This window comes from Corvus hawaiiensis, chromosome 6 (genome assembly GCF_020740725.1).
Source record: "Corvus hawaiiensis isolate bCorHaw1 chromosome 6, bCorHaw1.pri.cur, whole genome shotgun sequence".
Classification (NCBI taxonomy): Eukaryota; Metazoa; Chordata; class Aves; order Passeriformes; family Corvidae; genus Corvus; species Corvus hawaiiensis.
Window position 1 is genome coordinate 41,945,334 of NC_063218.1, and position 16,407 is coordinate 41,961,740.

The 16,407-nt window shown below is 37.8% G+C and overlaps 1 protein-coding gene across 2 annotated transcripts in view; it reads right to left on the reverse strand.

Moving 5' to 3' along the window:
• Positions 1 to 16,407, reverse strand: part of EXT2 (exostosin glycosyltransferase 2) — a 73,409-nt gene that overhangs the window by 22,760 nt on the left and 34,242 nt on the right. For both annotated transcript variants that reach the window (XM_048307130.1, XM_048307129.1), the window contains exon 9: positions 7,765 to 7,954. In XM_048307130.1, the coding sequence (XP_048163087.1) occupies positions 7,765 to 7,954 (190 nt within the window). The remainder of the gene's footprint in view (positions 1 to 7,764; positions 7,955 to 16,407) is intronic.

Sequence of the window (16,407 nt, forward strand, 5' to 3'; positions counted from 1 at the left end):
TTTTGGAGAAACTTCGAATAAGAGATTAGGGCACCAGTTACTCTGCAGCATGCAAAATGCACAAGGCTACTTGCTGCCTAGAGGCTGACTTGATACTGGAGGTTGCTGCCCCGACAGCAATGGAAGCATGTGGGAGATGTTATGACACAATGACACCTGGGTAATAACTTTGGCAGCCTGAACAAAATTAACTGTCATAAAGGACAGCAGGCTCTACTGAGAGATCCACGTATTACAAATTAGCTCTGCCACAGGAACTCCAAAAGAAAAAAAAAAAAAAATATATATATATATATATAAAAAAGACAACAGTCACTTCAGAAGTCAAAGTTTCAGAATCCATCAGGAAGGTTAGAACTGACTGTATTTATTTTAAAGGACCATAAAAGAAAAATATTTGTATTTAAAGAGCAATCAGAATTAGGGTGTGTCACTTCTGTAATATCAGACTTTGAATTTTCAGATACTGCTTGGAAAGTTCTGAGAAACCTCAGCACTAGCAAAATGTATATGGAGGAAATTCTCCATTTACTAAACTTTTTTATAACCAAGATTAAAGCACAGCCTTTATTCTTACCATAAGACAGCACTGCATCCTTTAACAGAGTATGACAAACACAAAAAAAGCTCAAGAATCTTAGCACAAGATCCTTCAAGCACTCAAAAGTAAAAATGCATGTTTGGACTGGGGACCACTCTTACTTTTTTAAAAATCAGTGAGGACTCTGTGATGCAGCAGAAAATAGAAGCCAATTATGGAAATAAAGCTCTCTGGAGTGAATACAAGTCTATGTATTTATGAATTTATAAGAGAATGACAGGCACCTCCTATTGTGCATCATATTGAAATAACCATGAGAGAAGAGTGAATAATACTTACACTTGCTCTCTGGTAATGACTCAGGTCACGATTGGCACTATGTGCTATTTAGGACTACTGATGCACTGATTGCTTGAGATGCCCATAGAAAACAGTGTGTGGTCTCAAAACAAAATCAGTAATTTCCCACCTTTGCCAAATGCAGCTCTCTCTTCTAATGGGCTTGCAGACCCTAACAACCACATACATGGCCACCCCCCAATTCCACCATTAAGTCCTGCAAGTCCACATCTCAGAGCAAATTTTTCAAGCGTGATTTCAAGATGATTTAAACTGTAGGATAAAAAAGTGCCACAGTTACACTCCCAGTTAAAACACTCACATATAAAAGAGCAGCAAAATATCCCATCCTCTAATTATGCATTTCTCAGCTACAACTGCCAGTGAATCACATGAGACATGTAAATAAGAGAAGGGAGAACAGTCGTGAGAAAGAGGCAATTTCATTATAACCTAAAGGAATACCCTCTCACACAAAAAACAACTCTCACTTTCCACACCTCCCTAGGCTTGTGATCAGATGTTTGCAATGAAAATGCAACTAATGTAAGCTTGCACATTGTTTATATATAAAAATTATTTCTGAGTCTGAAATCCAGCCCTGTTTTTTAGTACTGAATGAACTGTTACATCATACATAAAAGGGGGGTCATTAAAAATAATGGAGCGCAATATTTCCATGGAATATTTCTTTTCAAAGAGAAATGGCACTGTGTCATGGTTTGGGAATGGTACTCCCCAGTTCAGTGCCCCCACCAAGACTCTCCAAACCACACTCCTCTCTTGCTCCTTCCCCTCCCCCTTCTTGCTGTACGAGGATGGAGATGTGGAGAATCGGAGGCACAAAAGGTGAGGATCACAGGTTGAGGTAAAAACAGCTCACTGGAAACAGCAATGAGATAAGAAAATGAACAGTAGTGGCAACAGTACCAACAACAGAGTACAAGAAAAGAAACTATTCACATGGAAAAAAACCCTACAACAGCCAATACCAGACAGCTCCTTCCACCAAGTTTTCTCACCCAGAAGGAACCCCTTCTCCTTGGAAGAGACTCCCTTCCTCTCACAAAGATGTGAGGTAGTACAGAATAGTGAGCTGGTACAGACCACAAAAATTAACCCTGTCCCAGCCACAACCAGGACACACCATCGTGTTGTTAAATAGCACCATTCTCTGTATCCTTGCTTCTAAGAAACTGGAAGGTTATAACATCTGAAGAAGTCCTTTTGCAGCACACACATTATTGTCAATCTTGTCAGAAGACAGAAATGTATTTACAAAGGAAATTACTTGCTCTACATATTAATCATCCATTCCCAGTTTCAACACTCACCCTAGGGAAAATGAGAATCAGTACAGCTGCTGTACAGAGCTAACCAATATTCTCAGGACAGCACTTCTAAGCAGTACCAAGTTCAAAAAATAGCAAGTGATACTTGAATGCAGATGGTTTGTTGCATTTGCAATTGGAAGCAGCAGGGCAGCAGGTAAGGATAATGAGGAGCTGGCAATGCAGCATACACTCCTGATGGCAAGAACTGAATGCTTGCCAGTATTAAAACTAGTATGACAAATAAAAAAAAGACCCACTTATTGGCTAAAATCATGGCATTTTGATGACTCATACAAAGACATTTGTACAAACATTCTTTTTCTGCTTTACTGCCTCAATAACAACAGCTAAGAATATCTCATAACTAGTGTTAACCTGGGTCCAGAATATTAATTCACATTATGCTCTGACTTCCCAAAACTTCTATGGAGCCCATTTGGAAATACAAAAAGGAAAAACCTTTCCAGAAGTTGTGCAAGGTAGACAAAGACCAATAAAAAAACTGGCAGAAAACATCTCGAAACATGCTGTTTGTATCTGCAGTTGCACAGAATCCCATACAACACACTCAATTCTCATACCTGAAGTTTTGTACAAGCTCTCATCTGATGCTTATTCTAGTTGGTCTATAGTAGGCAATGAATGCAACTAACTGAACATTGTTGATGAAACCTAATTAATACTTTTTCAGTCTCTAATACTGAATGGCAGAATTTGGCTGAGTCTGAAGTTTCAAAACACTGTCAGAAACAACAACATCAAGCACGTTACTTCTACTTATTATCAGAATTCCTTCCATTATGGCTGTTCAGAGTTCAAAACAGGTGCTTTCTACCCACATTAGAGTGTTTATATTGTTCTACAGAAAAGCACAGAATTCCTCTTGTAATAACAAAATAGAATATTTGTTTCTAGGACGCGATTTAGGGCCCAGTTTTTTTAAGATGGGTTTGGTAGACCAACTTTCTAGACTTCCCTAGGAAAAAATACTGCAAAATGTTTTTTAAATTACTTATGGAAGACTAAAATCACCATGAATTAGTTCTCTAGCTAATCAAGGAGAATTGCATTAAGTCCATCATCAAGAAGCCAAATTAATTCAAAACTTCAAGAGAGGTTAAAAGAACATTCCTACCAGTGCTGACTACCAAAGGCACAGTATGCAAAAAAACCAAACCTGTCACTGAAGATGTTTTTATTAATTTTTTTAAAGATAACACTTCCTTAAGATACAGCAATCCAAAGGATACTTACTTTCTTTATCCCCAACAGTTTGTATCAATGTTGTCCATTAACAGCATCAAATAGAAATACAAAGATCATTATTTCAATAATACCATAAGAAGTTCATCAGCAGCTTAGCTCCAGGATCCACAAAGAAACAGAAAATACACATTCTTTAAAATATACTTTTCATTTTTACAAAACTGAACCTAAAAAGGAATCAATACCACACATGATTTGTAGCTTGTTGCATATGAGCAGTAATGAACTTATACATTGTAATACGATTTATGTGGTAGACAAAGTGATTTCTTCACTTGCCTGAAACAAATGTTGGTGGAAATTTCTAGCGCAGACTATTTTCTTGAATTTTAGAACTAGCAATTTAGAAAAACACAAATGAAAGGAAAAAAAAAAAATATTTGGCTGATGGAGAAAATCATGACTTCTACACAAATATTCCCAGCACCAGGCACTTGGAACATTTATTTTAATTGATGCAGAGCGAGTGAGGAAAAAGGTTGGGTTTTTTTTCCTGCAATATTTCAAAGCTTTTAATATTTTGATTAGTATTATACACACAATCATGGGCCTACTGACATTATTGCTGCTTTGATGGGCTTCTTGCATACAATGCATGGCAGAGAAAATCTGCAAAACTCAGGCAAAGACACAGAGCAGAGATCACATCCCCTAAATCCAGTGAATACTTAAGATAACAAGCTGATTCTAAAATGTTTTAAGGTTCCAGATTAGAGTCATCATTGTATGTGATATTTTCTGCTATTTCACATAGAAGATTTCATATTTTTACCATCAAAATACTGTGTAAACTTCAAACTTTGTTGTCTTTGCACAAGACATCTGTGTTTCTCATAGATTTGTCTTGTTTCTTTTCACTGATTCTAAAGAAAACACAGAACCATGAGTTCAGACTTCCACAGATAGTTCTCAAACACTAAATTTAAAAAATGATCCTTGCAAACTCTTAAGACTAAGGAAAAAACAATCTTAAAATTACTACTGATATCTAGCCCACATACATGTAGTTCTCCAATTTTATATTTTAACGTGCTATTTGGCTGAAAGCTTTCCAGTCAAGTGTCTAATTAATCCATTGCCCTCTTACCTGCCTACCCTTTTTATCAGCCAGAATAACAAAAAATTTCTGTCACATCAGAGCTGCATCTGCCCTGAGAGGCCTAAGTTTGAAAGGATTTTGTTTCCATACACCTTGCAGAATCCCCACACTTGTTACCACTGCACAGCAGCTGAGATCAGCACAGCCTCTTAGCTGGGATGCTCAGCAGTACTGCTGGCAGTGACCACCTGTGATTCCATGATCTTAAATTTTGTACAATTTTTAGAGCATTTAATTTTTATTAGATTTCTCTCCTAAGTTGTGAGAATTATTACATAAAGGCATTATTGCAAGTGCATAGTATATTGTTTTGATAACAATGATATTTTTGCTTATAATAATTTTCTGGTGTTGACAGAGGAAAGAAAGAAAAGGCCACATGCCACTTGTGTGGCACTTTGCCAGCTGCATCCCAGGAAACCTAAACCTAATTCTCAGTTTAGCGCAGATATTCACTCACTAAGGAAGGCAACTTGGATGTTCTTCACCCAACCCTCCCACTTATATATGCAAAACAAAACAAACACATGAGGGGTTGCAATGACAAAAGCCGAGATCTGCTTCTGTACCAAAACATGCCCCTTATGTGGAAAGGACCAAGAAATACAGCACTTGATGCTCTAGAAGGTTAAGCACCTCTGCTTTACTACAACCAATTAAAAATGAATAGCCATAAAAGTGCAGATACTACTGTAGGGTAATAAACTAGACTTTATCAGTGACAGTGGTGCACATTACAAACTTCAAACTCATTCCTTGTTCTAATCCATCAGAAACTTCCTGGCTTTAACAGGCTATAAACAGCAGAAGCTTTGAAGTCCGAGGATTAGGATCACTAATAGACAGACTGAACAAGAGGCTGGCTGAAGAGCCAAGTGGAATGCCCTGCATGGATCTGGAATAAAACAAGTCAATTTAATCAAACTGACCTCTCTCTAGCCATAGGCCAAGATATTACAATGGCTGTAACAGCAATAAAGGGACAAGGGACACTGAAAACAAATAGTTATTCGCTCCAATGCAATGCTTAAGCTAATGCAAGGACAAAACTGCTTACGCTTTCAACCGTGCTCTCAAGTCCACAGTTTTAAGCTCTACAGGTTATTGGTTTTTTCTGAACTGGTTTATGACTTAGTGGTAGTAGAGGCAGAAGAAAATTAAACACACTTTGATTTTCAAGATTAATACAATGATTGAAAAGAAAAGGTCATTGTAATGATCTATTTGCTTCAACTCTCCTGTATCTCAGACACACTTGAAGGAAATGTGGAAGCAATTAATTTGGGTTAAATCCACCCACACTGAGCGATCACATAACTGTATATATCACTAAGCCTTTTTGCTTTTAGAAAAGAACTGCTTACTGCAAAAATTCCAGTTGTTACCAATTTATACACGACAATTTTTACTCTAAAGGGTTACAAAACATGTGAAAAATTACTAAACTTGAGGTATTTAGCCAAGAAGTAATAAAGAACACTGTTTAAAGCAAACAATAAAGCTACTCTGCTTTAAACTGGAGCAAGTTGCCAAAATGGCAAATGAGCAAAGTGAATGGTAGCAATAGCTTGGCTCTGAGAAGTTCTTAGGAGACGGTAAATTGAGACAAGTGGTCAGGGATTAATTTCTATGCTGCATCTTGCTGCTGTGCAGAATAACTAACCTTGAAGAGTAGAACACAGCAGCAGTTGAAGGCTCTGGAAAGAGAATTATAAAGTGAGGAGTCCTAACAACACACTTTGAAGAAGACTCCACAATACAGCATTTTTTTTGAACACGTATTCCTAGAAGGCAACATTTCCTGTCCCACAAAATCACCACATTTTCAGATGAGAATGACAGATCCATATGTACAGCACATGGGAACCAGGCTCATATACAGCTACTGTAGCTATAGTATTTAATCCAGAATGAGAAAAGGAGGCTTTAATTGCGTAGCACAATGCTCAGGATTTTAGTAGTGGTGTTCAGAACTTGAAGAAGGTCACCCTAGGGACAGTAAGCATGGAAATAAAATGAGCAGTGTTGGAGAGTCTGTCTAGCACTGGAGAGGATTACCAAAGGCCAAGCCTAGCTAGCTTCCCTTCCATGGGGCAAGACCTCCCATTTACTCCATGGTGATTTCAAAATGGAATGTTTCCAGCTGAGGACCTGGGAGAAGATTAGGAGCAGCATGGTCTCATGAGGCGGGCAGCCTGGGGATGGGAAAGAAGGGAGCTGGTTGGACACAGAGCAGCCCACAGAGTGTGCAATGACATTGCATGGAAGGAGTCAAAAAGACATGGGGTAAGGATCTTGGGTTTGAAATTGTAGGCAGCAAGCTGTGAGGACTAGGCAGCCTGGGACTGACGTCCTGGCACAACGGGATACAATACAGCAGTATGCCAGGCTTGCAAAGCACACCTCAGCTACTGAAAATTAAACAAATAATTGAGAGATTTACAGCACTGAATTCACATTGAAGTCATTAATATACCTTTGAAACCAAACCTTCTTCCAAAAATCTACACATTCAAATAACTTAGGAAAACATCTGTGAATGTGTCCTCTTTTTAAAATAACCACAAATTTTAAAAGTATTTAAAAACCATGCAGATGACAACAGACTCACTCAAATACTATAAAGAACAGCATAGTATATCATATGTGTTGTAAAGAGAAATATTTTAAAACAGGCACTTATGTATTGTCTTAGTGGGCAAGAGTTAGCATTTTCACAAGATATTCCAGTGGTATGGAAACTCCATTTTGGACACATGCAATGTCCCAAGTTTTCATTCCATCAATCAAAATATTCACTTATTTTATAGCTCCAAGCATTCAAACTACTTTGCTGCTTTGAACCACATTTGCTCTAGAAACTGTCCAGTAGCAGCAGTATTGACAGATCAAAAATAGGCCTCTCCTTACTACTCCCCCAAAAAATGTTAAGGACAGAAATTTTTTTGTAATATTGTAACTTTTTGATTCAGAAGTATGCTTTTTTCCTTGTAATCTATTTTGGCTTCTCTTATTTCACTTTCAAGCACTTTGTCACAAAAAATCCAAACCGATTATTTTGAAAGAACCACAAAATACTTCTTGAATATAAAAGATGTAGAAAAAAGGTCATTCTGTAACAGGTGTCAATAGACATGCTATGCCCAGTTTCACCTTCCTCCACCACCCCTCCCATGGGTTTTTACCTTCTGGTGGATTCTTATTCTGGTTGTTCCAGACTACCAACAATTTGGATAGACTAGGCACTTTAGACACCTCCGTGATGACTCGGAAAAGGCTCTCCACCCGGTCATAGGTCAGAACTATGGCTGTGAAACCTTGGGACTGAGGTGGGATCAGTGGAAGGAAGAGTGGGTTGCTCACACTGCTCCATTTCTGTGAAGAAAAACAAGAAAACAGCAAAAGAATTTGATTAAAGTGAATTATCACAGCAGGGAGTAATCCATTTAGCCAGGCACTAACCATCAGATTTGTAATTTGCTCAGATCAGACAGGCTGACTCTCCTGACTTCAGCAATTTCTCAAAACCTTTACTCCAATCTCTTATTTGATTTTTCATTTTTGTCTAGCTGTAATATTGCAAACAAGTAGAGGTTAAGGTAAAAAATAAAGTGGAAGAGGCAGATAGATTTGTAGAAAAGAAAAACCAAGGTGAATTGAACCCAGCTAGCATGGCTCAATTCTCATTTACTAATCATTATTTCAAGACATTTAAAATTATAGTCAGGACTCAATAATAAACAAAGAGAAACTTAATCAGCACTACAATTTCAGAGTGAAAAAGTGTTAACTACAATAAAACTAAAGCAATAAACCCACAAACTTGGCATAAAACATGCACCCAAGCAAAAAGGGAAAAAGCAGGTACGAAGAGGAACAATGTACTGGCTTCCACAAAGTTTGTTCAATGGTGGAAAAAACCCACCTATTACATTAAAAAAAATTTTAAAAGACATGAGATGCAAGGATGAACTTCAGAGAGTTATCTGCTCCTTGTGAATTTTAACTAGGGCATCCCTTTTAAGACTCTAAAGGTCTTACTTCAATACACTGTCAGCATAGGGAAGCCAGCCCAGATGGCAGAAGACAAGATAGACAACTAAATTCCCACTGAATGTGCCAACCTCCTTTGGAGCTGACAGCGTGGGGGAGGGAAGCAGTGAAGGGACCATTTGACAAGAATGAAAGCACCAGCATTTTAGTCTCAAATTTTCCATTCCAACTGATGTTCCAAGCAGGGGTTGGACAGAGAAGCAAAGGGAAAAACCAAACCCTTTGGGACGAGGTGAAAAGGGGAGTTGGGAAAGCAGAGACTGAGTGATGCTGTTTTGCAAGGAAGTTTTGAATCCTAGCCTGTAAAAACTATGAACACTCATAAGAGGTTAGCAACTTCCAGCAGTTTACAGAAATACTGTGAAATTCTCCAGCTAAACTCATACCATAAGCCTGCTTGCATAAGGAGTAATGAAAGTTTTACAGACTCAGAGTTACAAGGTCATATTTGTAGGAAGTAAACTTTGACATTTTCTGTTTCCCAATCAGTCTTTGGGTTAGTTTCTACACCCAACAATTGCCTTCCTCGTGTTTAATGGTTAGACACCTCAAACTAGAATGGCTTCTACGATGAGGAGAATAAAGAGCCTATTTACTGAAAGACATCATAACATTGTGACCGTTTTGGTAAAGGAGAAAAAAATATGATGTGAATATGATTTCCTTCTATGAACAAATCAAAACTGAAGAGAGGATAAATATGTGAGGCAGAAAAGTTAAGCAGAGAATTGGCACACTCTTTTGTCCAGGATGGTCTAAGAGTATGTTCCAAGCAAGGACCTGTCAGTAGGAGTAATATGTTTTCGTAGACTTCCTGAAATAGTTGGAAAGACAGACTGGCCTTCAGCTACACACACTTTATCAGGTCTGGTAAAAGCAGCATTCATCTTAAACTGTTTGTGAGGATCCTAATGGAAAACACAAAGTTCTAGTTTTTACCCAAGAGGAATAATAGGATAATGTAGAAACAGTAACGATACAATATGGAACTTTGGTTCATGAAAGGGGCATGGCTACCCACGAAAGCACACTCAGTAATTCAGAAAATATACATCCACTATGTCAGCAACTGATATGTGCAGAGAAAAATCTGCCTTCAGATTATTACATTTTCTAAAATTAAAGCTTTTGTACATACTTTACTAGTTGTACAAGATGACTAGCGGCAGATGGGGACAGCCCTCTGATTTTGCTGCAGCTTCAGTAATTCCTACAGCAAATCACAATCTGAATGTGACCAGAGCATAATCCACCTCATTAAAGCTTTACTACACACTTGTTTCCATACAACCCCCACCCCAAGACTCCTATTATCCAAATGACCCTGGTAATGTCAAGCAGCTTCTTAACACAACTCTCAGAAACCTCTTTTCATTAATACTTGAAACAGAGGTTTAACATCATAATCAGAGTGCCAAGAAAATAATATGTTTCTGTCCTACAAGAAGGAATAACTGGTAGAGCCATCTGCAGACAATGTTCTATTTATTACTTAAGGGTGAGAATTGCTACCTAGATTAATGGCACCCATTTGAAGTTTTTCTAGAAACCTTTTCTCTTTGTCCACAGCACTTCCTAACAAATTGCTTGCTATGATATCCTTTGAAAAGGATTATTCCTTTTCCATAATCTAAGGCTATTTTAGGTACTTACAGAAAGAAATAAATCATGCATATATGTGCAAGCACATAGATACATAAATAGTATGTACCTATGTGCTTTTTAGGTACATACTATTTATTAGGTACAATAATTTAGGTACATAGGTACCTAAAATGGTCATGAATTTCTCTTATAAACTTACGTTTTAGGTACATTCCTTAAATCCCAACTTCTACTACTTTCAGAAAGGCATGAAAATTCTCCCCTGCTGGTCATAACTTAGGAAAAATAAGGCAACTTTTAAGGAAGTTTTGCTCCTGCACCTACTAAAGGATGATGGAGGGAGGGAAAAGCCTGTAGACACACACTAATGGATGGGAGAACCATGCCTCTCGTTTGAGAAAAACATTTCAAAAAGGCAATTAAGCATCTCTCAAGTGCCATTAAGAGCCAACCCCCTGCTGCCTGCCTGAAGAGTGTGTCTACAGTCTGAGACCTATTGACCCCACTTTCTGCAGGAAATCAGACAAATTCAAGCCTCCATAATTTGCTAAAGTCTTCCAGATTTCTGCTTGGGAAAAGCAAACCATACAGGCAATTAATACAACAGCAACCTAATTAAATCTCCATTATGGCAGCAAAGCATGAAATGGCTAATGACATAGGGATGGGTTCTCCAAGTCACTGCTCAAGCAACCAAGTGATGAAGGCACATTTGCTCCATTCCCATCTTTATTAACATTCTTGATGGAAATTCACAGAGACTTTCACTTTCAGAGAGGAGAGCAAACAGCAACAGTACATTGATCATCCATCACCTTTCTTTGACAAAGTGCTGACACTCAGCTATGGATAAGACAACCTTTCTCTATCACCCTCCCAGCTAATATCATTAGAAGAGCCAGGATAATTAATCCAAGATTAATAGGTTACTTGCTGTGAATCATTTTTATGAGCAAAAAGGATCAAATTCAAATGTTAGTTTCCTAAGAGTAATTTCATATCACTTAAGTCTCGCAGTCTGAGTTGTCTGACAGCTCTTTGCAGTTCATGTGAAAATCCAAAATAGTGGAACATGAGTGACAGGCTTAGGAATACCCTGAAGCTGGAAGAGAGGAGAAGTCAGGAATGGTTGTGGATGTACACAAGGATTCAGACTGCTGCAGCTGTCCTGTGCATGCTTTGCACAAGTGTGCGTGTGTAATAATGCCTTAGAAACAAGTCACTTTCCTCTACTATAGCTTGATCAAATATTGTCCTCCCTCTTGGTCATTAAAAACAACCTGACTACACTTCAGGAAAAATAAATACATTAAGGACAAGGTATCAAGGGAGCTGAATTCTCATTATGTGGGAGGCTTCAGACTGGACTCAATGGGAAGTCTTCAGGTTCAGCTTAGCAGGGGAGTTTGTAACAGACCTTTCTTAGCAGGGTACAGAAGGGAGATAGGTGGAAGCTTCAGGACATCAATGAACACAACTGGACTGAGAAATGGCCAACCTCAGTATTTAAATTCTACAGAGCCTCAAAGATACTTGTAAAATACCAGAGATAACAAAGACTCAGTCCTATCCCAAAACTTCTTAACTGGCTGTTCACTACTGAAAGAGACTAGAAAAAGGTACGGTAGACACATTAGAAACTACATCACAGAATGGCTTCTGGGAAAACAAGGCTGTGTAAGATGTTCCATGTTAAAGAAGAATCATGAACTTCCCAGCTATCATTTAGTGGGAAAACTCAGCAACAGCACTTAAGAATAAAATTTCACTGCTCCCATGAACAAGACAGTGAGCTTTCCTCCCTGTCCTTTCCTTTTTCACCCTAAGACACCATTTTATTTTCAACACCTAGCCTGCTTGTTGTTAACTACGTATTAGTGAAACTACACAGTCTGAACAATAATTCACTGTCTTTTAAAAGTACAGAGGTAAGGACAGCAGTGTGTTGAACTTAGTAGATAAGCAGTTCTTCTATACATCTAAGCAAAACAGAGATATATCCCCTGCCACTGTGGTTTAGGCTTTTTCAGCTGGGTTGTTCTTAAAATCAATCTAACCTCAATGTGGTTTCAATTACGAATTACCAGACCAAAAAAAGCCTTGATTTATTCTATTTTTCTCCAATTATTTATGGTAAGTTTCTATTCAATACTTTGAGAAAGTATTTCATCATGCTTCCCATCCTCAAGTGGTCACAGGGCAAAACCAAAGGAATTAACCATCCCTACTTGTCCTGAGCCAACCAAAGTGCTTACACTCAACAGAAACACAAACCAAGTTGCAGCGGCCATCATTTCATGTTTTAATGAAGATCATAAACCCTCCTCATGAAAATAATTAGCCACAGGACAGACAGGAACTTCTATCTACTGTAGAATAATCCACTGTGTAAGAAAAGTATCCTAACCTCTGGGCAGGTAAATTAAAGAACCAACTGTTAAATCATGTTTCACACACACACACAAAAATACCAATATTTACAGCTGAATACATGTGGGATATTCAACCTGTACATAATAGCAACACCAAAAAGAATCGATGAACTGAAATTTATTTAATATAAAAAAGAATACCTATCTTCTAACATAATAAACAAAGCAAGATTTCATCCAGCTGACTGAAACTATCACACAAGTAGCTGGAAACTACAGCAGGAACAGATATCTAATATTGTTCAATGGAAAAAATACCAGATATGCACTGCCCAGAAAAGTGCTAGCTTGTTCTCATTTACATATATATATCTCATAGATAAAGTGTATGCTAATATTTGCTTAATGCTTTGGAGATGACAAATGGTACTAGGAGGGAAGCACAGTTATAACAGTAGCATTATCTGTAGACTGAGGACTATAAAATACTAGTCAAAGAGGTTAAGAATAGTTTAATTTTTTAACAAGTGTCAAGTGCCTAGTAATTGGCAGGACCCACAAAGTATTCTGTAAACGAACATCCTACTTAGGCTTTGCTAAATGAATGGCATTTTGGGCACTAAGATAATTCTGCTATTTTAGTTTACACCAAATGATGGTGCTGTTTTCTGCCTCACTGGAAGAAATGAAATCTGGTATGTTTATTGTTCGCATACTGATATTCTCAAGTGATTATTAAACTCTGGTCTGTATCATCCAAGGTCAGAGCTCAAAAGCAGCCCCTGACAAAAAAAGCCATCTAATGTTTCATAGGTCTACATTATAAACAGGCTTGAAAGAATTTCAACAAAAGCAGCTGAAGAATTCTGAAAAAACTCTGTCTTACTCATTTTTCAGAAACCCATATATGTTAGTGAGGTATAAGGCAAAGAGGAGAATTTAAACAATCTACAATGAAGCATAAGTGAGGAAGTAATTTACGTCTATTAGAGCATAACAAAGTACTTAATTGGAGGTAACAGATCACATCTCAAGCCCAAGTAATTATTTCTAATCCAGCCCAAACTGGTAACCATCAAAATGCGCACTGTACAATCACTCATTTTCTGGCTTACTTGGACATAACCGATTGCCTCTACCTAATGGATAATGACTGGGCCAAAAAATACAAAAGAGATTAAACTCCCATGCTTGCAACAAAAGACTGTATGAGACATAAAGGACTCAAGTGGTCCAGCAATGAATTTCAGTCCCCAAAAGTATCATTTGCTCCTCTTCATTAAAAGAAGGAAATATCTCATAGTGCATTTTTATTCAAAATATTATTCCATAACATACTATATGCTACTAGTCTTCCATTTCCTCGACAGGACAGTGAACAAGTAGAAAAATAATCCACTTTATAACTTTTTTTTGCTTGAGAAAGGCCAACAGTCTTCAGTCAGCCCATAAAAGCACATAAAACTGCTTGGATCACTTCCCCTGTGCGATATACTAAGTATGGAATTAACTGTATATGCATTTATCTTCTGCATACCTTATACTCCCTACTGGAAAAACACCCTCCTGTACCACTGCTGGATCGACACTGTGGTGAAGATACTCAGGCAACACTCTTACTATTATTTTGAGCCAATATAAGGCAAACTAATGCCAAGAAAAGCAGCCTTCAAGCCACCCAGTCCCTCTCTTGCACACACCCCCACTCTCTTTTTCTTTTTTTCTTTTGCCTGGTAAGTTTTATATGAGGAACATTATTTTGGCTAATTCACGGCAAGTGAAACAGAAAAACCAAAAAGAAGGTTGCACATGAAAGAGGAAACTGTAATCCAACTGTAGAAGAGTGCAGGACTGCTTCTTTGGGCAGCAGTACCTACTACAGCAGTTTAAAGTGTTTGGGAAACTACAAACTCTACACAAGATGGGCTGATGTTTCTTTGTGTTGAGACTTGAGAAATATCTCAAGGAATCAGGAACAGGAATAAAGCTTATCCATGTGCAGATCTAGCCATGAGTATGCCTCTCTAATTTTAAGCAAGTATCATTTTCATGCTGACTGTACAAGGTAAAAGCCATCCCCTCAGATACAAAAATCAATGAAATTTTGCAGTAAAAACAATGTAACCATTATTATGCTTGCAGATACATCTAAATTCCTAGTTTGAAGTATCCAAGCTCAAAGAAAAGCAAAGAGAAGCCTACCAGTCCTACTTTGCAAACTTGGGGCAGCCTTTTGTGAAAGATGCAGCTTTCTCAGCTTTTTCCTCATATGTGCTGCTGTTACAAACTAACTTAATTGACTATTTGAGACCTCTAAAAATCTCTTATCTAGGATACTTACTGCTGCCATCTGCTAAGTGTTTGCTAACTCAAAATAGAATCTATTCTATTATACTATAATCAAAATACTAAATGGCAGAACTATACAAAAACAGAGAAAACAGACTGAAATCAGATGATGAATCTAATTCTGGGAGCAAACGCTTGAGGCTACAATAGCTCAACAAAATACAAAGTGTAATGTGCACCTTGGAGAGTTAAGAGCCATTCTAATTGTCAAAGTAGAAATAACGGTTATACTGCTTTATCTAACACCTGAAGCAGTTGTAACAATTGAGCAGTACAATACTAGTAACCAGGACATTTTACCAAACTTTTTCTGTTATTTCTCAGGATCCTAGTGGCATACTAAGTAAAATGAACCCCTATAAGCAACACAAAAAAACCGCACCTTAAACAAAGGAGGCAGGCAGGTAAGCAACCATGGCCAAGGGTTCTTTCTAAGTATCCTTCTCTGCATAATGATTTTGCACAGCAAGCTTTTCTTTCTGTTAGAAAGGTGAATTTGTCATAGCAACTAAGTTCATAAACCTTTTAAAGCTGGCATTTTCCTGTATGGATATTCTATAGGCAAATCTGTGCTCTCTTTTTCAAAACCTCACTATTCAGAGCCCAGGAATCTGAGCTCTATTAAACAGTCTTGTACTGATTAAAGAAATTTCTGGCTAATTTCAGTAAGCCCTTAAAACAGTGATTGCACCTCTGCACCTCTTGTTAATGTGCCTACAGCTTCTACATACTCTTTCTGCACCTTTGTGTTCCTATTGAAACCACGTAACAGGAACAAAAGCATACAGAAGAGTACTTAATCCCTACTGACCACAACATCACATGGAAAAACAAGCAGAGCTAAAGGAACTGGGTATTGAGGCGGCTGAGTTTGAAGGCAGAACACACATGGCAAGTTCTGGAGGTTAGTTCTGGCTAGCAACATAAGAATTTTTGACACCCAGTTACTAACACTTTTCACTGCAGTATTAATGTTAACTCACAGGTGCTTATTTTAAGTTAGCTATATCCTGGCCCTGAGGCTGACCTGAAATCATTTTCTTTAAAAGCTTCAGCCATGGAGTTTATTTAGAGAAGCATATAGGACATTAGTTATTTTGCCTTCCTATCAAAGTTAGAGGATACAGTTGTCATTTTCTGCTACCTCAAATGTACATATGTAAGTCCTTTCAACTATAATGTTTCATCCAGGCTTACTAGAAATTGTAACAGTGCAGTGAGTGGATATTAGGCAGGAGTTAGATGAGACACATACTCAGGCTCAAGCAGATTATTCCTGCCCAACCAGCAGACAACTCTGGAACTCTGACTAGTGCATTTATTTAAAAAAAAAAAAAAAGTATAGGAGAGAATCCAGGAAATGTTTTTAGGTTCCCTTTAAAGACTGAGTAATCCTTAAGAATTTTCTTCATTTCACTGTGTTTAAAGGTGCTTGGTTCTGCTAGCATA